This window comes from Ananas comosus, linkage group 22, assembly GCF_001540865.1.
Source record: "Ananas comosus cultivar F153 linkage group 22, ASM154086v1, whole genome shotgun sequence".
Lineage (NCBI taxonomy): Eukaryota > Viridiplantae > Streptophyta > Magnoliopsida > Poales > Bromeliaceae > Ananas > Ananas comosus.
This window is the reverse complement of record NC_033642.1, coordinates 545,777-567,580: the sequence shown is the minus strand read 5'-3', so window position 1 is coordinate 567,580 and position 21,804 is coordinate 545,777. Positions and strand designations below refer to the sequence as shown.

General features: G+C 35.7%; 2 protein-coding genes across 6 annotated transcripts; one reads left to right on the top strand and one right to left on the bottom strand.

The window, feature by feature from the left end:
* Window positions 877-15,195, bottom strand: LOC109727396 (ribosome biogenesis protein bms1-like). Of its 5 annotated transcripts, none has more exons than XM_020257517.1 (19): window positions 14,987-15,194; window positions 12,099-12,286; window positions 11,437-11,583; window positions 11,242-11,332; window positions 11,005-11,123; window positions 10,504-10,694; window positions 9,507-9,717; window positions 7,912-8,152; window positions 6,785-7,203; window positions 6,126-6,192; window positions 5,774-5,976; window positions 5,216-5,559; window positions 4,579-4,675; window positions 4,257-4,475; window positions 3,860-4,099; window positions 2,431-2,640; window positions 1,901-2,170; window positions 1,434-1,637; window positions 877-1,288 (listed from the first exon to the last, which is right to left on the bottom strand). In XM_020257517.1, exons 2-19 carry the CDS (start codon window positions 12,240-12,242, stop codon window positions 1,124-1,126), a joined length of 3,582 nt encoding a protein of 1,193 aa, XP_020113106.1. In that variant the 5' UTR covers window positions 12,243-12,286; window positions 14,987-15,194; the 3' UTR covers window positions 877-1,123. The 5 variants fall into 5 exon arrangements, with proteins under 5 accessions (XP_020113106.1, XP_020113105.1, XP_020113107.1 ...); XM_020257516.1 differs by having other exon boundaries at window positions 12,099-12,280; XM_020257518.1 differs by having other exon boundaries at window positions 15,060-15,193.
* On the top strand, window positions 19,350-21,767 carry LOC109727229. Its single transcript, XM_020257243.1, has 3 exons — window positions 19,350-19,884; window positions 20,932-21,004; window positions 21,573-21,767. The coding sequence occupies exons 1-3, from the start codon at window positions 19,556-19,558 to the stop codon at window positions 21,741-21,743; spliced, it is 573 nt and encodes a 190-aa protein (XP_020112832.1). The 5' UTR covers window positions 19,350-19,555; the 3' UTR covers window positions 21,744-21,767.

Below are 21,804 nucleotides of genomic sequence, written 5' to 3'. Positions count from 1 at the left end.
TAAGAAATCACCATAGAAATGGTGATATATGATTCATTTAAATACACAACATGTAGTTGTGAAGTTTAAAGTGTAGTTAACCAGAATGAATTATTGTATTGAACTTTTAAAAATTATACTTCTTTAGAAGAATAAAACTATATATAGTAGTTAAACTCCATAACTTTACTCAGGGCTATGATGAACCCTACACAATTTTAGGACTAGATAGTAGATAATCATTTTCTCGTATGAATACCCCTCAAAACTTACCCTAATTTTTTTTTTTATTTCAAATATACCCTTTAATATTTCTCCGTTATTCAAAAATACCTCCACTTTTAATGCTTATTAAGTCATATCAGATTATAACTAGAGTTAAATTTTACCATAGTTAAAAAAATACTTTATTTGAAAGCATAAAAAGTCAAAATATTTTTTTTTGCCACTAATTTAAAAACAAATAAGAAAAATTGGTAATAATAAAAAGGTATATTTGAAAGAGCAAATGGTAGTTTCATAAAGATAATGGCATTTCCTAAGAGTTCATTAATAGAATTTAAATTTAAGTATATGTTTGAAAAAACTTGGAACCTTAAAAAGGTACTTTAGTATTAGCCTTTTAAGAAGGTAAATAATACAACACTCGAAAATTTTTCGAAATATAATAAGGATAATAATACATTTTCCACCAATAAGGATAAAGATAATTTTGAAAATGTTTAGCATTGTGCCCTTTCTTAATTTGTTATCAAATATTGTTGGTTATGATAATATTAACAACTGTTCGTCTATTCATAACACTTTCTAAATCCTCTCGAGCAAAACTAGATTTCTTCAAATAGCAGAATATTTATTGCTATTTTTTTCGCCTTTCCGCGCGAAACTAAAATCAGGTTTCATCTTCAAGCAAGCATGTTCAACTCAATAAGATTATGCGCAAATCTTACAGTTTAGTAAAAATTAGTACCATAAAAAGGAACTACAATTACAAAACTTTCCAATATCAAATATTGTGATCAAAATAGGTAAAAAGATGATAATCAACTAATGCCGAGAAAAGAAAAAAAAAATCATCTGATAAACACACTCCCGATTGAGCGTCGGAGGCACTAATCTTGATTTACTTGAAAAAGTATGGCTCTTAAGCCTCGATTTTCCTTCGCGTTCGCCTCTTCTGTTTATCTTCCGCCCGGTATCTCTCCCGCCGCTCTTCTCTCCGTCGCTTCTTAGATAACTGCTCGTTCTTTGCCTTCTGGGCTTCGTATGCTTTCTTCTTCTTCTCTTCCTTGAGTTTTTTCTTCCTCATCTGCGAAGTTTCAGTGTTAGCTCTCGCGAAAAAGATTACTGAAACTCCGACAAAATAAGGGTAAAAAGTTTTATAGATTATGATTTTGGAAACATTAGAATCTCAAATACATGTTTCGAGTAATTTCACAACGGAGAAGGATCACCTTGTCGTTTTTGATCAATTGAAGATGCTGAACGAAGGAAATGATCTTCCGTTCGTGAGGTTCCACAACGACCGCCCGCCGGGTTTCTAAAAGCGGCCGCTTCCTGCCAGGCGTGTCCTTCGGCTTCGACGCAAATGGGAGGGCAGCCTGTAGTTTCTGTGGGATCACTTGTGGGTTGAACTTTCGGGGCTTCCTCTCAATAGGCTGCAAAGCAAGCGAGCGAAATTAGGATACTAAAATATATCATCGTGTTATGAAATAGAAAGCAGAAACTTCATATGAGAACTTCCGCTTCTAGGATCCCAAAGCTCCGTTTAGCTTTCCACCAAAGCAGAAGCTCCAAATTTTATTGCCAACACATGAGCAGCTTCTAGAAGATTCTACGTTCTAGAATAGAAAGCTATTCAGAAAGCCAGGCGAGACATGCACAAAATGTCTTCGAGTGAGGGAGGTATATATTCCAAAACCTTGTAAACCGAATCTTTGTTGTGCGGAATCGGGATATTGTATTCTTGCCGTAGCTCAGAAACTGTTCTCATTCCTTTCCAGGCTCGATCGCGAGGCTGGAGAGATGTAGTCACAGGATTATAAAACTGGGGGATGTCGACTTTAGTCCATGCGCGCAAGAAAACAATATCGCTCATCAGAATTCTATCCTCGAATGTGCACCTCGCGATCCCTTCTTTTAACACTTCTCCCCTCTTCTTCAGCTTATTCCCTAAATCTGCCTTAGCTGCCTGTTCATCAAGGATGAGTATAAGCTTTAAATAAAACAGGTTCAATGCGTGAAAAAAAGGAGAAAAGATGAAATTCAGGGCATCAAAGATTGCTCAGCGATCGGGATATATTGGAATAGCTTGTAAAACATAACGGCAAACTTACAGTCCAGTATTTTTGCCATATTAATCTCAGTTATAATTTTTACTCATGCATAGTATGTAAAACTTACAACAATGGCAGGAAACAAAGTCGACACGAATAGGCTGAGATATATTACCTTCTTAACCTGCCCTCGGATTTTACTAGCGGTTACCACAGCAGCACCTTCAAACTTAGCAACTTCAAGATCTGATGTGAACATGTCTTTAATCAATGCGGTCTTTTTGAAGATCTTGCATGGATGGCCGATGAGTTTGATCTTTTTCATTATTGGAGCAGCATGGTTTAACTCTTGCGTCCAGCCAGTGGCAGCGATTCGAAATGATGCCTGAAAACACAATAATTTTCTTCAATTCAATTTTGTTCCTACAAAATAATAGGCATGTCATTCAGTTCCTAAGCATAGAAACCACAAATGAGCTCTCATTGAAGACTGGCAAAATGAAGAAACTGAGAGCGAGAAATTCCTCTCAGAAAAGTACAGCAAGAAATCCCCCTCATTCAATTTTGGCATCAAAACGTCTGTTGAAATTCCTGCAGGAATTTAATAAAATAACCTAGAAAAGGCTTGCACTTAACTCTGATCATGCACCCTTTTTTTTTTTTTATCTCACATAAGTTTCTCAAATGTTCTCTGCACAGTACGGAGTACAACTGAAAGCTTATTCTGTAAGCAGAATGTATTAAGGACTCGGCGCTTTTGCACATCCTCTGGGAGATCTATCAACTAGAATACGAAGAAAGGTGCTTTTGACTTTGGAATTTGATAAACTAAAGCTGGTTTTGACCAAGGAAGCACTGATGCAAATACAACTTAAGCAGCCTGACACACTGGGGGATGGCCCTTTGCTACATTATATTTATAAAGGGGGCAATTGCTTATATACCCCTGAAAAGTTCCCGACTTTTCGATTTACCACTCTTAGAAAGCCAATATTGAAAATGCCCTTTCTACGTTCCAACCTATTTCTAATATACCCCTAGGGTTAAAATCTATTAATTAACTCTATTATCTCTATAAAATTACTATTTTGCCCTTTCAAATATATCCTTCCACCATCACTGACTTTCTTATTTGCCCTTAAAGTCAGGGGCACAAAAAGTATTTTGACTTTTGGTCTTTTCTAACATACCCCTCTACTGTCACCAACATTTCTTATTTGCCCTTAAGTTAAAGGCAAAATTGACATTTTAATTTTTTTTAACTGTGGTAGATATTTAACTCACATTTAACCCAAGTTAACTTAACAGGAAATAACTTCAGGGGTATTTTACAATAACGGTGGAACATATGAGGGGTATTTTAGAAATAAAAAAAAAGTAGGGATAAATCAGATATTTTCAAACGTATGAGGGGTATATAGGCAATTATCCCTTTATAAAGATAGGTTGTTTTGACTTGTTCACACAGTAAGCAACAAGTGAGATACAGCAGGACTGAAACAAAAGCATGAAATATTTTACTAAAACATCAAGCAAACACAATTATTTGTTGCAACCAATTCAATAAAAATCAATATAACTAACGAAACAAAAAGGAAATATACCTGATTGTTTGACATATTCTGTACAGCAAGTACCCCACTTTTAGGAGGAGCAAGAGGGCCCCAAAAAATTGCAAAGCAATGCATATGCTCAGGAGTATATTTAAGCATACGCCGCCGTCCATTCCGATCCTCGATGGCATATATCGGAATCGTTTGGAAGCGCCTCCAACCAATCGAGAGAGTGATTGGATCTCTAGCCTTCAACACTTTCTTATGCCATCTATGGCGCTTTATATTAGCCTACAAAGAATAATATTATATTAGGAGAGTGTAATGAAGATGGATGAAGCATAAGGAAGACTCGAGAAACAAAAAAGAAACTAGGAAGGAAATTGTGAGTGAATACTCGCACCGTAAACAGAGAGAGAGAGAGAGAGAGAGAGTAAAGAAAACTAACCTGCATGTAGCCAAGAGCTTCCTCCCCAAGGCCAATGCCTCCCACCAGTATAGGGTGGCATGGATCAAAATGTTCAACCAACTCAAAAGGAACATTATGAACCTCTAGTCTAAGATAAGTCCCTGTTTGAAAGCCTTCCACCTCAATTCGAGTAGCCTCATCAAGATCATTTAATTCCGCTATATTCATTTGCTTACGGAGTTCGATTTCCTCCTTCAGCTGCAAAATCCAAAAAAAATAAAAAAAAATAAAGAAATCCCAAGTTTTCAATTGCAAGACATAATTTAATTACAGAAAATGATTATTTGCAAAATGTATATACTTTGTCGAAATATCCACCCTCAGGGTTCTTATCTCGGTTAGGCTTATTGTCTGTTGCTTTCTCCTCATCCTCGTCCGACATCAAAGATCCATCATATGTAGGTCTAGTCAAGGCCAACAAATGAGTATACTGCCATAAATAACAAATAACAGAACACTACGGAAGATCATAAGATGAAGTCAAAATCAAATTTCTTCCACAGGTGAGCTTGGGTTACTAACTATACAAACTCTCATGGTTAACACAGTACACAGGAACACCAATAGCATAAGGGGACATTTACATATAAACAACCTAAATATCATCTATGTACACATACCCTCGCAAAAGTTAAAAAGCATTGCATCTCATTTTTTACATACACCACAAGGACTTTCACAAATAAATCCCCCAAAAAATCATCTGTTTAGGGAAAGGTCATATATGCAAGATATTATTTTCAAAAGGGATATATTAAAAGTCAATTTCTGCAGATATATATTAAACAGATAATTTTGCAGGGTTCGATCATAAATAGCTCAAAAGGTATAAACATCGCTACTAGATTATCTTAGAAGATATGATTTGAGAGGGCATGATAGTGGCATGAAGAAATTACAGCAAATTGGCAAGTTTTGAACGGAAAAAAAAAGGATATTGAGCATCAAATTTAGCTCTCAGAGCAAGTTTTTTAAGCCTCCTCTCTTCCCGTTCTAGGTCATCGTCCTCATCATTATTTGCATTTGCATCAGCATTTTCTGCTGGCCCGCCCCCATATGTTTCTCCAGTCTCCAAATCTTCGAAATCGCCATAAATATTTTCATCGTCTTCTCCATCATTTGCTAACTTGCCTCTTTGAGCAGCTTTTGACCAATCACCAGTTACAAAACGATCACGAATACTACTAATAAGATTCTCATCTGACCACTTCCTCAATTTTGTTTTGAATTTTGAACAGTCTTCAGCATTAATATCATTGTCATCAAACTTCTCATCAGCCATCTGCAGAAAAAAAAGAATATTGGTATCCCATACAATATGACGAAAATAAGAAAAGTAGATTACTTCTAGCAAGGTTGGTTGGGTTTCACTGCAATGAAAATTTCCATGAAACAAGACTTAAAAAGAAGCATATCTACCTAGAGACACAATGATCAACAAAGATTTTCTATATAGAGAAAAAAAGAGAGATAAGCGAAGGGGCAATAAATAGTACCTTCTCCCTCTGTCCTTTCGGTATGAAGAAATTTCCATCCTCACTTTCATCACTCTCGCTACTCTCACGTTCTTTCTGTGAAGCAGCAGCTGAATTAGACAAAGATTGCCCATAGACAAGTTGCATCAAGTTGCCATTCTGCCGCATCAATGTTCTCGCAATCAATGATTCTTTCCACTTTGAAGCATTGCCTGCATCATCCTCTTCAATGCCAACAAGAAAGGGTATATAAGTTCCTATATAATCTACAAGGATTTAGCGTGATTCTCTATTACACTTAAGGGTGTTGGACCTTAGAGTAGAGGAAAAAGGAAAATATACAAAATAAATACATTTTAGTTAGATTTAACACCTGAAGATAAATCTGAAGATTCTGAACCAACAGACAATTGATCGCTGCCGTCATCTTCCTCAGAGTCCTATAGGAAGAAAAAATACAGTACCATATGTTAGGTTTGAAGGAAGCATCTAAAATATCTATATTAAGAATAAATGAGAAAGCGCATTCCTCATTGATTACATCAGAGAGGATGTGAAGTTATCATTTAAGGTATTTCTCTTTACTTGAGATTTCTAACTGGGGGGAGGGCGGTTGCCTTGTCGGCTTTAAACTCAAAAAAGCCATGTTACATCAAGCCCAGTATCAGAGTTATTTTGAGAAATGATCCAACCCAATCCACAGAAAGGAGTTCCAAGTTTGTTCTAGATAAGCAAGGGTTGATCATAAATTGTACTTCGGCCGCCCCTTGTCATTATTTCCAACTTTTTAGGAATTTATTATTACTTCAGTAATTATTTGTGTTATTTGAGCAAATATGAGAAATAAATGTAACCAAAAATGGCTCTGTCTAATTTTGAAATGAAGTATAGAGGCAAATAAAAATTAATCTATTATCATTTGAAAAACTCACCCAAAGCACTAATACATAACCTGCCAAAGTTTTTCTTTGATTGCAATAAGCTATAGCTCTCATGTAGAAGGAGAAAAAGAATGTCTTATGGAATTATTACCTCTGTATTGTTGTGTTCTTTAGAGTCAGGGGTTGGAGCTCTTCTCCTCCTCCTTCCATTCTGAAAATCGGCTCCTTCCTCCAACTGCACATCTTCTTCATGCGAGTCCTCCTCCCCAGCATCACTGCCATCTTCATGAGAATCACTACATTCACTTGTTCCATTCAGCTCCTCAGCATTACTATCATTATCGGAATCACTAGAATCACTTGTTCTATTCAGCTCCTTCTCAAAAGCCTCGTTTTTATCCGAAACTTCTTTGCCATCAAGAGTTCCGTAGGCATTGCTGTTATCGCTTGTAGAAGCAAGCGGTTTCCGACTAAAAAGATCAATGAAACTCTTTTCCAACTTTTCGTCAATTGAGTATCTTGTATTTTGAAGTGTTTTTACAAGTTCCACACCAACATCGCGATCTTTTCCTGCAGGAATTTCAGCAATAAGAAAGCTAAGAATTAATAAAAATGACAAGATGGTCACCCAGCAACTAGAATAGACTTTCAATTTTTGCTGTGCAGTTTGTAGGTTTTATATTAGAAAACAATCTTTTTCACTAAATTTTCAGATTTTCTCAAGTAGAATGGTGAAAGATAAAATTCTAAGTTTACTATAAGATTGGATAAAGCAGCTAAATTCCAACAACTGACCGAAATAAATAGGTAATCAGGAACTCGACGTTTTGTTTGTGTACAAATCATCAAAAAGCGAACCAAATTTTAAAGGGCTTCTTTGATATATACCCTGCAAATATGCAAATTGCGCATATACGCCTGTAGAGTAAGTATTTGTATCACTGCGCCTGGAAACTGTATTTATCCGCATTCATCCCCTCAATAGTATTTACATGAAAATTAAGAATACACCCAGCAGGGAAACACAAGCAAATGAGCAAGGGTTTAAAAGGAATGGATGTAAATACAAATTCTGCAGAGGTAATCTTGCAATTTCACATACCTGCAGGTAGTGTTTATACATGAAATCCAATTCAAAATGCATCAGGTATAGATCAACTATCAAAAGTGAAGACGATTAACTACCAACTACAGAGTAAATTTGCATTCAAAAGTGCTCAAAAGAGTTGTTTGAATAGGGATATTATTAGTACCCTAGAACTAAGAAAAATATCTTACCTTTTTTTGCCGCTGCACTGTTTTCGTCATCAACTTTTGAAAACTGAACAAGATGATCATTTATGTTAATGTAGACAGCATCTTTGTCGTAAAGTAGATCGCCAAGACCAGACATCGGTGCATAGAAAAGCCTTTCTTTGTCTCTCAGACCCTTCTTTTTAGCAGCAGATGGCAAAGGGCAGGGGTCAGCCAGACTTGTCACCCCAGCCAAACTAAAATCCCCAACACCAGTGATATGTACCTACAGTAAATTGACACAGTTTTATACTTTCTTATATAGAGCAGAAGACAATAAACAACTTATAAGAACCTTTTTAAGTTTTCAAAAGTTCGTTCAATAAGAAAGAAATAATAGATGCTCTACATATATGATAAACTCAACTTTCTATTTAACTGCTAGTATCCTGATCAATAGTACCAAGTGCTTGGTATTATCGAGTTTTCGGCCCTTGGATGAAGGGATGTGCGGTTACGATGATAGTGGTCCCCGGTTAGGAAGATAGTGGTCCCCTAGGATCGAGGGGATGGTTGGTTGAATAGTATGATCTAACGGGTGGAAATGGTCACAGAGATAGACCTAACAGCAGCAAACTCAATAGCACCAAGCATTTGGTACTATCGATAGTATAGTAGCCGGACCCATATAAAGCAATGGAGAAAATAGATTTTCTCCGATTAGTGTAATTTCTCACCATGAGAATAAGATTACATTGATTACTAAGTCACATCTGCTACAGTACAGATACTTGACCATTGAATACACATACTGATTGTCAGATTTCAAAAGTATTTGGATCTTGAGATAGAAAATAGTAAAATGGATAAACTAGTCAATGCGAGTATCTGAAAGTGATGTAGTTTCAGGTCTGTACTACAAGATAAGATGAACAAAGTCATGAAAAATAACTAAGAATTGTCAATGGTGCTTTTCCATTTGCAGAAGGAATGGAACACTCGGGTGGAAATAAAATTACAGAGGCAACAAATGCACACTCGTTGATCAAAAAATAGAGAGATTTACCAAATGAAAGAGCATAGTTCTGCTGGACCTTCAAATTATACTAGGTGAGATATGAGAAAATCCGAGTTGAATCTAGTTATTTCTGACTTTTAATGTGCTTCTATATGCTTCTAAAAATTTTGTAAAGATCTTCATTCATGTTCTTTTAGTTAGTTACAAAAGTCCAAGATAGAGTCAAATCACAAAAAAATTGAGTTCAGTAAAAAGGCTATCCATATGATGAATCAGAATTAAGAAGTCGTCTTAAAATGGTAGGACACAAACTTAAAAAGGGTGTATTTGCATTGGGCTAGGGAAAACTAGAGATTAGGATGTTTTGCTGAAATAAAATGTTGAGCAATTTTGGTTGTAAGCCTCCTTTTCCCTATCTCAAGCATGCCTTTTCTCACCAAATTTCTCTATCCTATGCCCTTCTCTTTGAATCAGAAACATTATATCCATGGCCTTAAGAGCACTCCAATCTAAAACTTACCTTCCCAAATTTAAGACCTACTTCTTACAGGACTGCATCGCAATCCTCAAGAATCATCTAAGTACAGCAGAAAAAGAAGATAAAGAGACATAGAAAATGTACCTTTGTACCCCTCTTCATATTGCAACCTCGGAGGTAACCGTATAATGTAATGTTTCTGTCACATTTATTATTAGTGTGCATTCTGTCAGGAGGAGTGACATCTTCAAAGCGATCCACTAGTAAATAAGGATGAGACAATCGCCATGACAAAGGACTGGTTTTTATAACTGAGATGAACCTTGCAAGATTGTGAATTTCACGTTTCGGATATCTGCATAAAGCCAATTAGCAAAAATGTATAAGAACAACTCTGGTAAGAAAATAAAATAAAAACTAAGGAAAGCACATAGCCCAATTTGTCCATAATTAGGGCTGTCAACGAGTCGAACACAAGCGAGCTGGGGCTGGCTCTTGTTCAGCTCGTTTCGTAAACGAATTGAATACAAGAGATGGGACCAGCTCATGTTCGGTTTGTTTCATAAACAAGTCGACTACTTGCTGGCTCGTTAAAGTATCAAGCCGAAAAATTCAGCTCATGTTCTGCTCGTTTACTAACGAGCCAAACACAACGAACAACAAGTTAAAAGAATTAGAAAGGATATGTATAGGAAATAAATTTATGAGATCTTACCCATTAGATTTTGTATAGGAAATAAATTTATGAGATCTTTACCCATTAGATTTTGATCTAATGATTGAAACTTTACATATAGATGGGCTTTTTTATAATTAAGCTAGGCTTTATATCTAGGTTGGACAAAAAATAAAATAATCAAAATCTATATTCAATTTATATAATTATATATTCATATATGAATATAAAATATAAAATTATACAAATATAAAATATATGTATTCGAGTTGTTATTGAGCCGAAACACAAGCAAGCTAACCCCAGCTCGTGTTCGACTCGTTTACTAAACAAGTAATTCGATCTCGAGCTCATTTCGAGCTGGTTCGTGAACAGCGAACTAGATTGCCACCACTATCCATAACGGCAGAAAAGAAAAGAATTTCATCAAAAAACAAGACAAGTTAGAGACAAAGGGTTACTTACTTTCCATGAATGAGACCAGATAAATAGAAAAGTTTTGCCCCCTGCTTTATTTCAGCCCCAAACCGTTCCTTGAGCCGCTTTTTTGTTTTCCTTAGTTTCTTAACATCCTTGAATTTGTCAAGATGTGTAAGCACTCCTATAACCTTCGGGAAGCCATGAACTTGCATAATGTTGAGAAACTCAAAAGTTTCCTGGAAAAGAAAAGATGCATTATTAACGTTTTTTAGCTACCTAGCTATGCAAGGACTAGATTACTTGGCTATGTCAGGACTAATGGCGCTGCTACTTTTTTCCAGACTAAAAGAACATCTGAAGTACGCATCCAACAATTTCCCAATTACCAAACCGAAGAAGGTTGAGATCATAAAATATGATCCAACCACATTGCATAAATAAGCTGACTGATATACTCTGTGGGAGATCCATTTTCCATTGAACACACCCCTAGGAGGTAAATATGTAGACTCAAAATATAATGGTGTATTTACTTGCAATTCTCACCATTTCAAACCCGTAGCTTCCATCAATTAGCAGCAATGCAAGATCAGCTATCTTTGCGGCATCTATCATACCATTAATATCATTAGGGCACTCCAGGAATTGCACTCTCCGTTGTTTTCCTAGAAGCATAAACAAAGAAAGCGACATGAATCTATCTAAAAATACCAAAATTCCATTAACCAACAATAACTCACCTTATAAGGAAATATATACATTATATTACCAGTTCTAAAATACCTGACACAACAGTGATGGGGCCATGAACTTCAGATAAATTATGTTTCGTGTAGTGTTTTATGAGACATTTTATCAGCAAGGATTTTCCCACCTAAAAAAGGCATAAAGAAACATTACAATTTGGCCTTCAACTCATACCTTAATTATATTGTGAATCTTGTATTTATTTATAATACCATTTACTTTACATAATACCTGCGGAGGACCATGGACTACAACAACGAGAGGAGCTGGTTCCCCAGTTGACCGGTCATTTATCGGCACATGCAGCCTGCGTTGTTCAATCTCAGCTGAACGGGCTTGCAACTTTTTGGCCTTTACTGAGGAATTGAAAGCGAATGCCTATCACAAAAGAGAATCGGGGCAAATTTAGATGAGATTCTTAGACGCAATATAGCAAAATGAATTTACATGTTGCAATCTTAGAACTGTACTTCATTTACATCCCATGCTTCGAATGGACCTAGAATGATATTTGCAGGGCACTAAGGATCATTGACATGAAGCAAGTCAAAAATGTCAACTCATGAGTGTAGCGTAAAACCATTTAAGAGATTGTTGATTTCCATGACAATATAACTTGCACCATTTCTTGCCTCTTTTCTGTTAGGTTATGCCAAATTATACTTTTAAAACTTAATAATAAATATAACCACAGAATCAATATATTTATTAGATATTTATATCTCTTTCCAGCATGGCCTATTTCAAGTCATTATAAACATTACATAACACGACAAAGAGCTCCAGAATACCTTCGAAGGAATCTACAAGTTTTGCAACAAGGAAAAGAGTATGTAACAAACAGACAAACAAATGAACAATTGGAAGAAGATGAGAAAGGATAATATCCAAACCTTTGGATTCTGCTTCTTTTCACTCGCAGAAGCACTTCCGCTCTCCTTCTTGTTCTTGCCTTTCTTCTTCTTCGCAGAAGCACCCGCTTTATGAATGCGGTGGGACTTGTGGGACTGATCATTATTGGCGGAAGCCGCCACCATCTTCGCACTACCGATTGTTGCTCCTTATTCAAGAAATCCTGCACCTTTCACACATTTAACACATTAAAATTAATAAAATGAGGATGTAACTGGATTTACTCCACCAATTAGATTGCATTTGACACAACATAAATTTAATTTCATTATATTAATTTTATTACTTCAGGAAAAAAAGAAAAAACACTTAATTTTAATAAGTTGTAATAGAACAATAACATGGGTACTTTAGAACTCAAACAGAACAACATCGCTGTGCGGTAACTAAAAACACAAAATTCAAGCCAAATAATTAATCTAAAATTAAAATAAGAAAAGACAACTAATTTCTCGTGCCTAAACATCGCAATATAAATCACATCAAAGCGAACATATCGTTTACGAATTCTATCAAAGCAATTTATGTGTTCTAATCAAGCTAATAAATTTAACTTGCTCGAGTTCCTAAAAACCCTTTCAGAAACATCAAATTCTTCGCCCAAAAAACCGACAAAAATCACAAAATCATCATACTTTTTCCAGGAATAGCAATAAACTTAGTCCTAATCACATGCCTCCGCTCAAATCCACCATTTGTACCAAAAACCACGACGTGTGCGAGAGAGATGAGCGAAGAAGCACTTACTTGTCGGCGTCTTTATGGAGAGGACGAGATCGAAATGGGTAAGAAGACGAAGAGGAGTTCGAGGTTGAGGACACCCTCGTTGCAAGGTGCTGAAAAACCCTCGTTTACAAGTAGGCGATGAGTTAACCCGTTAGTTGGTTAACAGACTTTGGGTTTGGGACAAGCCGTGCGTGCTTATAAAGTCGGCAGCGAGTTCGAATAAATAAAGGGTCGGTAATCGTTGAAAGTTTTATCACAGAGATTGATTCAAGATGAAAATTTAAATTTAATTTATTGAATATATGTTATGGATTCTAAAATGTTTGTGTATTAAAATTTGTAAGTTTTAGGCACTTACTTTTTTTTTATGAATGATCTTTGTTCTTTTTTGAGCTATCAATTTTTTAAAACTATTCAGCGTGTAGATGATAAATTTTAGAACTTATTTAGATATTATGAATCAAAACATATTTATTTTAAATATTAAGTACTAAAAGAACTAACATTTATACGTGTCTATAGCCACAGAGTTTATTCAACTGATTCAATTTTAACTGCTTTTAGAATTTAAATCAGAACTAAGTATATTTTTTTTAGTTAACCAAACCAAAAAAAGCTTAAAAGCATTAGTTTTAAGAGTTTTAAGATGGGGATCAACGCTGTATTTTTTATTTTCTCCAATATCTCACCTTGTTTACATAAAAAAAAACTTCGAAAAGACAAAGTTTAAAAAGATGAAAAATTTTTTTTTTTTTTTTCAGCTCTGACTATCTTACTAACTGTATAAATGATCAAATATTTGACATGATTTTTTTTTCTTGCTTTTGGTAGAACTAATCTAGAAAAGCCATGAAACTTACATTTCAACTAACATGCAATATTTGTTATGAAGCACCTAACTAGAAAAGGCATGGAACTCTCATTTGCCCCATCACACTACATTTGCTAAGTACTTATTAAAAAATTTTGGATTAATTACACCATTATTTCGTAATGTTTTACTGATTTAATTTTACTTAGATCCTAAATTTTTAGTTTTCAAATTAACTCTATGTTGTTCGAATCAATTTCCTTACATTATTAACACCAATCTATGTCATCAAATCTTTGCCCGGTGTAATCGACTTTGTTGAACTGATTTTTATATTTAGCATTCAAACTATCAAAATTTTATAATTGATTATCTAAATTCACATTCAATCAATTTAAAGTAATTAATAGTAACCAATTAGTTAAAGAAACAATAAAAAAATACATGCTAGCCACATAGATGAATCTTTTCAGTGTCAAAAATCACTTTTACAGATAAAGTTAGCCACAATTATCACATTTAATTTGCAAAAATTAAATGCTAAAATTCAAATTCTATAAATATAAAATTGAATTTCGATGTCGGAAAGCCAACATGTGTATTTTGTTATTTCTCGATGATGTGGCTAATGCTCGTTGTATTAAATTATTAAAATATAAATCTGGATAATTAATTCTAATTTTTTTAATTTAGATGAAAAATATAAAATTTTGAAAAGTTCACGCTTTTATTTAATAAATAAATACTAGTAATTCCAAACAACTACATGTTGTATGCACCCATAGTCCATCAAAATGAAATCTTTTGCTATTATCACCGTTCGAACAATCCGGGTAAAACGTTTAGTAATTATTTGCAATGACATAATTAATAGCTTTTTGATTATATAAAAATCGGGTGAAAGCTATCGAAAATTATCAAACTAGTAAATTACCAAAGATTATCCTCATTATTATGCCTAAATTACTAACTCTTAACAAAACTGACACCCAAATACCTTTCTTTTTACCCCGAATTCTCTAATTTAGTTACTTATCCAAGGATCAGGACCACAGAACTCATCAACGAATCTGCTAAAAAAGGACCCCAAAAAAAAAAAAAAAAAAAAAAAAAAACTTAATCTGAATCAGATTATAAAGCAAGAACAGCGTTTACCAGCATTCAAGGATCTACGTACATTGGAAAGAATCAAAGTGAAACAACCTCGACTACTCTTATATAGCGACTAATCAAAGGGGATCTACATACATTGGAAAGAATCAGAGTGAAACAACCTCCACTACTCTTATATAGCGACTAATCAAAGGAGAGGAAGAGATCCAGAGTTCATACCTCGGGGGCGAGATCCCCGCCGGAGTGGACGAGGAAATCGATCGATTTGGGTGTTTTGGATCGGTTTCTCCACCTCGGGGGCGAGATCACCGCCGGTGTGGGCGAGGAAATCGATCGATTTGGGTGTTTTGGATCGAAGAGCGGGGCGAGAAACCCTGGGGCGACAAACCCTAGAAAACTCTAGCTTAGGAAGCTAACCGGAGAACCCAAACCTCATAAAATTAAATTTGATTAACTAATCGTACCGGACTTTTTGCACAGTAATTCTATTAAAATTTCTAATTTACCGAATAATCCTTTCAGTCGTACCGGACTTTTTGCACGCTAATTCTATTAAAATTTCTAATTTACCGAATAATCCTTTCAAAATTTTGTTTGGTCAACTAACTTGAGAAATACGGTAAATCGTTCACGGTCGCGGTGAATAATTTTAAGGGTTGTTAAGATTGTACGAAGATTATTAAAATTTTATTTATAGTTAAAATTATTATATAGATAGATTGTTAAGATATTTTAAGTTGTAAATATTATATGATTTGTTGAAAACTTTATATGATTGTTAAGATTATATTTGAAAATAAAAAAAAGGTAATTATTTACTTTTTAGGCCAATTTGTATAAAAAATCCACTTATTTTGGGCTTTTATAAAATCGGGTCACCTTTTTCATTTTTGCAGATTCGGTCCGCTTTTTCAGCAAACTGATCAAAATACCCTTATTATTTTTTCTCTTTCCTCTTTCTCTCTCTTCTTCGTTTCTCTCGTTCTTTTTTTTTTTCTCGTCGGTAGAGTGGAGGCGGAGCGGAGGCAGAAACGGCCCGTCTCGCCTCTCACCGTCATGCTCTCTCCCTCGCCCTTGCCCTCGTCCATGCACCCCCCACCTTCCTCGCCTCCGACCCCGTTAAGGCCGCGCCGCGACTTTTTTTTTTTTGCTTTTTTCTTTTCTTTTCTTCTCCGACTCTTCTCCACCGTCTCCGACGATGACGCCTCTCGCCCTTCCTCGCCCTTCTCATCTCTCCCTCTCCCTCATTTTCTGCCGCCTCCGACGACGATTTATCTTCGCCGGCGCCGACGTTGACACTGTAGAGGTCACTGCGGCGCTACAGCCTCGGAGCTGGGGGTCCTTAGCGGCGTCGTCACCGGCGCCGTCACCGGCGCCGTAGCTCTTGGCAGAGAAGGTGACAAAAAAATTATAAAAAAAACATAAAAAAAAATAAAGATAAAAAATTATATAAAACGAAGGATGAAGATGAAATTACATCGTTAATTACAAAAAAAATTATAAGTTGCACTATTTAAGATGTAAACTGCTGCTTTAAGATAAAAATTATACTCTTTGAACGAAAATTATACTATTTTTTATCTTAAACTGCATCCTTTTAAGTGATATTTATACTGTTTCTCTTCTTGTTGCATTGTTTCTCCTGTTGTTGCACTATTTCTCCTCTTATTTACACAGAAATGGTGCAACAAGAGAAGAAACAGTGCAACAAGAGGAGAAACAGTATAAATATCTCTTAAAAGGGTGCAGTTTAAGATAAAAAATAGTGTAACAAGAGGAGAAATGGTGCAACAAGAGGAGAAACAGTGCAACTTTTGTTTAAAGAGTGTAACTTTCATCTTAATGGATGCAGTTTACATCTGAAAGAGTGTAATAAGAAGAGAAACAGTGTAAATATTTCTCAAAGAGTGTAATTTTCGTTTAAAGAGTGTAGTTTTCATCTTAAAGCTGCAGTTTACATCTTAAATAGTGCAACTTATAATTTTTTTTGCAGTTAACGATACAATTTGATGTTCATCCTTCTTTTTATATAATTTTTTATCTTTTTTTTTTTTTCTGTTTTTTCTATAATTTTTTTTTGTCACCTTCTCTGCCAACAGCCACGGTGCCGGCGACGACACCGCTAAGGACCCCCGCTCCGAGCCTGTAGCGCCGCAGTGACCTCCACGGTGTCGACGTCGGCGCCGGCGAAGATGCATCGTCGTCGGAGGCGGCAGAGAATGAGGGAAAGGGAGAGATGAGAAGGGCGGGGAAGGACGAGAAGGAGGAGAGAGGCATCGTCGTCGGAGACGGTGGAGAAGAGTCGGAGAAGAAAAGAAAAGAAAAAAGCAAAAAAAAAAAAAAAGTCGTGGCGCGGCCTTGGCGGGGTTGGAGGCGAGGAAGGTGGGGGTACGTGGACGAGGGCAAGGGCGAGGGCGAGGGCTAGAGAATGAGGGTGAGAGGCGAGACGGACTGTTTCCGCCTCCGCTCTGCCGGCGAGAAAAAAAAAGAACGAGAGAAACGAAGAGGAGAGAGAAAAAGTAAAAAGGGTATTTTGGTCAGTTTGCTGAAAAAGTGGACCGAATCTGCAAAAACGAAAAGGGTGGCCCGGTTTTACAAAAGCCCAAAATAAGTGAATTTTTTATGCAAATTGGCCTACTTTTTATAACAGCGGTGAATTATTTATCGTCTCTAATAGAAAAGAAAAAGACGTCTCCTAAATTTCATTAAAGACGGTAAATGTACAGATTTTTAATTATTTTTATTCAGTTGGATAAAATAAGGTTATTTCAATAAATAAATTTTTTACAAAATTATTTATCAAGTATAAATTTCTAAAGGATTAAAATGAAAAAAAAAATTCCCAATTGTAGCATTTTGTGGATGTTCCTCATTCGAGTCTTCTATGCGGACTCGTGTTGTGCAATACTCTACGTGATGAGAAACTGTCTCGTGGACCCGGTCTATAGACCAGAATTTTACACAATATATAAGAAAAAAGAGCTTTTTTTGTAAATAGCCCCCTTACAATTTTTTTTTTAAATTGGTCCCGTCAAAAATTTATTTGCAAAAATGGCTCTGGTCCCGCCACGCAAGCGCCACATCAGCGCCACGCGGGCGGGGCTGGGCCAAATGGTTAAGTTGAACACGGTGAACCATTCACCGTGTTCAATACAAAATTTTTGTATTGGACACGGTGAATGATTCACCGTGTCCAATACAAAATAGCTNTTGAACACGGTGAACCATTCACCGTGTTCAATACAAAATTTTTGTATTGGACACGGTGAATGATTCACCGTGTCCAATACAAAATAGCTAAAATCAAAATATTTGTATTGGACACGGTGAACCATTCACAGTGTCCAATACAAATAATTGGATACGGTGAATGGTTCACCGTGTCTAATACAAATACATCCAACTTAGTCATTTTTGAGGTATTTGTATTGGACACGGCGAACCATTCACCGTGTCCAATACAAAAATCTTGTATTGAACATGGTGAATGGTTCACCGTGTTCAACTTAAACATTTGGACCCTCCCTGTCCGCGTGGCACTGACATTGCGCTGGCGTGGCAGGGGCAGGGCCATTTTTGCAAATAATTTTTGGACGGGACTATTTTTGCAAATAAAATTTGTTAGGGGGCTATTTGCAAAAAAAGCCCAAGAAAAAATAGTGAAAAGGTTATGGGCCCACATTATTTTTTCTACTCTGATGATAATAAAAAAATATACAAAATTTAGGAATTAGGACCAAATAAAAAATAGTGAAAATGTTGAAATCTAATATGCAATTAATTCTTAAAAGAATAATGTGGACCTCACAACTCTTAAAATAAGGGGATGTCTTTTTTAAATTCTCAATTAATATATTGGTGGTAAAAAATAAATAACTAAATAGATTATATAAAAGGAAACAGATAAAGCTTAAAGAGAAAAAAAAAAACTCTCTACTGTTCAAAATTTTTAAAATTACCCCTCTATTTTCAAAATACTCTTCTAAACTTTAAATTCTATAAATAAATTTTAGGGTTAGAGATATTATGTGAAGTAATTTTTAAAAATCAATAAGGAGATTTGGTGCACCAAAGAGTATATTAAACACATTTTTAAGGTTTCAAATAATATAATATAAGGCAAACTTCAGATACCACCCTTGTGGTTTCGCAATTTTTTATTTTAGTACTCAATGGTTTTAAGTATATTAATTTAGTACTCTGTTTTTATTTTTTCTTAATTTTTCGTCAGCTCCTCGGCTAACATTTTATTAAATCATATACAAAAAACTTCAAATACCCCACCTAGATTTATCGAATATTTATTTTAGTATCTTTTAGTTTCAATTTTATCACTGATTTAACGAAAAAAACTAGTAAAATGGATAATAAAAAAAAAACCCACGGGATATTAAATAAATACACTTTAATCATATGGTACCAATGAGAAATTACGAAACTATAGGGGTGGAATTTGAAAATTTTCCCATAAACTTCACACCCCTTTTGGCTTGGTCACTTCAAGCAGAGTTGTTGAAAATGTCAATTATTGGTTAGATGATCTCTCCCTGCAACACCGAAGTGGAGAAGGAGGTGAGTGTTGGGGGATGTGATGATTCTACCAAAGTGGAGAAAGAAAATGATGGACAGATTGTGGATAAGGCTACAACTACTGTTGACGGTGCTGACACTACCTCTATGAATGAACAAGCGAAGGACCTTCAACCCACAGAGCACCATACACCAGTTGGCAATGGCAATATTTTTCCTTGTGAGGAGGCTAAAATGCATCTCATTCTGCTTCTGTGAATGAACAAGTGGAGGACCTTCAACCCACAGAGTCCCATGCAGCAGTTGACAATAGCAATTTACCTTGCGAGCAGCGTAAGTTGTCTCACGCTGCCTCTGCGAATGAACAAGGGGAGGATTTTCAACCCACAGAGCACCGTACAGCAGTTGACAATAGCAGTTTACCTTGCGAGGAGGGTAGGTCATCTCATAGGGAACTTGATCAGCTGGGGTGGTAAAACAGAAAGGTGTAAAAGAGCACAAGATGCAAGCACTAAAATTGTCGACCAAAAGAGATTCAAATCTTCTACGGGAAAAAGAAGAAAACATGCATATCAAGCCAAACGGTAGTAAGTATCTATATGGCTGGATTTGTTTTAGCTCTGTTGATTATTATTGTCTATGCATTATGTAGATCGCTTCTAACATGGTTCTTCTAGCATCAGTAGCTGCAGAGGAAAGACCATACCTAATTTAGTAAAGTAGTTAACTGTCCATGAACTAATTAAATAATTGGCTTGTTGGAAGCATTTTTTTTTCTAGTTTTTAACAGCCTGCATGTCTCGGGGGATCGACGACCATAGGGGACAATGTTGGGCTTATTCTCTTGTTGTAATAAGTTGATAAACATATGTTTTCTTTTACTGCATTATTAGATGGGTATGATTTTGAAAAGTATCATGGATACATTCTCATTATCCCTGCATTTCAATGAGTTGGGGGGAAACAGATTTTGGCCCACATGGATTCGCTTCCCTGATGGGAATCTTTATCTCCCAGATTACAATTTCTCTCTCAAAAGAAAAAAAAGAAAAAAAAGAAATTTTTTTTTTTTTTTTGCTTTGCTATTATATATGTGGAGCCTATATGTAGATAAGCATGAAGGGGAGAGTGGCCATCCTTTTATGTGGTATAAATCTCAAAAATTTCTTACACCTCGTTTTCTCCCTGGCAAGTAATTGTACCAGAACAAAAAATTTGAAGTCTATTCCTTCCAACCTTTAAACTTTTAAGGCACTTGAAGTGGCAAAATTGTGACCATATTCTAGTGCTCTTCCAAAGTGATAGCAGTAACCCTCTGTTTTTGAAACTGTTAAGCCAGTTACTTCAATTTCTTTTTGATAAGTTCAAGGTCCTTTTCTCTCTGAGCAATCTAATACTGAAACTGTTCGTTTCCAATAATTGAAGAATAATCTTATGACCTTTTTCTCCGTTGTCTTATGCATGCTTCTTCCTGTTAGGCATTTCCTATTATTACTCATACTTCACTAGCTGTGTATAACTTCCTGCCACCTTTGGATTTGATATATAACATATAATAGATAGTAACTAGTAAGTATCAAGTCTTCTTTTCCTTTTACCTTTTTTGTGATTGTGTGGGCTATGAATTTTCGCAGTTCAAATCCACTGATGCCCCCTGGAAGGCGTACCAAACTACTTTGGACTATGGAGGAAGAAGCTGCTCTTAAAGTATGCATTCTTGTCGATCATAATATGTTTTCCTCGTAATAGATCTAGTTCTAAAATTATGCACTGCTTTTGACCTCATCGTTTTTAGCTAATAGATCTAAATGTTTATGTCATGGATTAGCTGTTTTTCACTATATTAGTATTTGACCAAATGGTGCCTAGAGTTGTAGATTGTTTTGTCTATGTTTGAAAATTATGCTTCTTGTGTTGCTGCTTGTAATGCCGTGTCTTTTGAATTGCCTGTCTTCTTTTTCTTTCTGTCTTTTGTTTTCTCCCCCTCCGGCAGGGTCAAAGATAGGTCTTGTTTGGTATTTGTTGCTATTTTTTTGTTTTTCAGAGACAAATTCCATGTTTATATTTGGCACCCACGGCCATTTTTCTTTAATTTTTTTTTTTTTTTTTCAAATACAAATTTTATGTGATAGAGTGTGGCGGCGAGTCGCTAACTAGTCACATAGAAAGTTATGATACCGAACAAGGCCTTTGCTAAAAGTTAGCGGGCATACTCTTTAGTGAAGGATGTATAGCATTAAAAATCACAACGGGGAGTTATATCTTATTACTGCAGGAGGGGATACAAAGATTTGTTTCAAACGACGGTGGGACTATTCCGTGGAGGGCAATTTTGGAGTATTATGGTTGTGGTGTTTTTCACAAAACTCGTGTGCCTGGCGATCTTAAAGATAAGTGGAGAAACATCAAGATTAAGGAGGATCTCCTACAACAGAGCTGTGTGTGACATGCCTTAAAGTAAGGCATTTGGTTTTTGGTAAATAGGGCTTGTAAAGTGGTGCTCATAT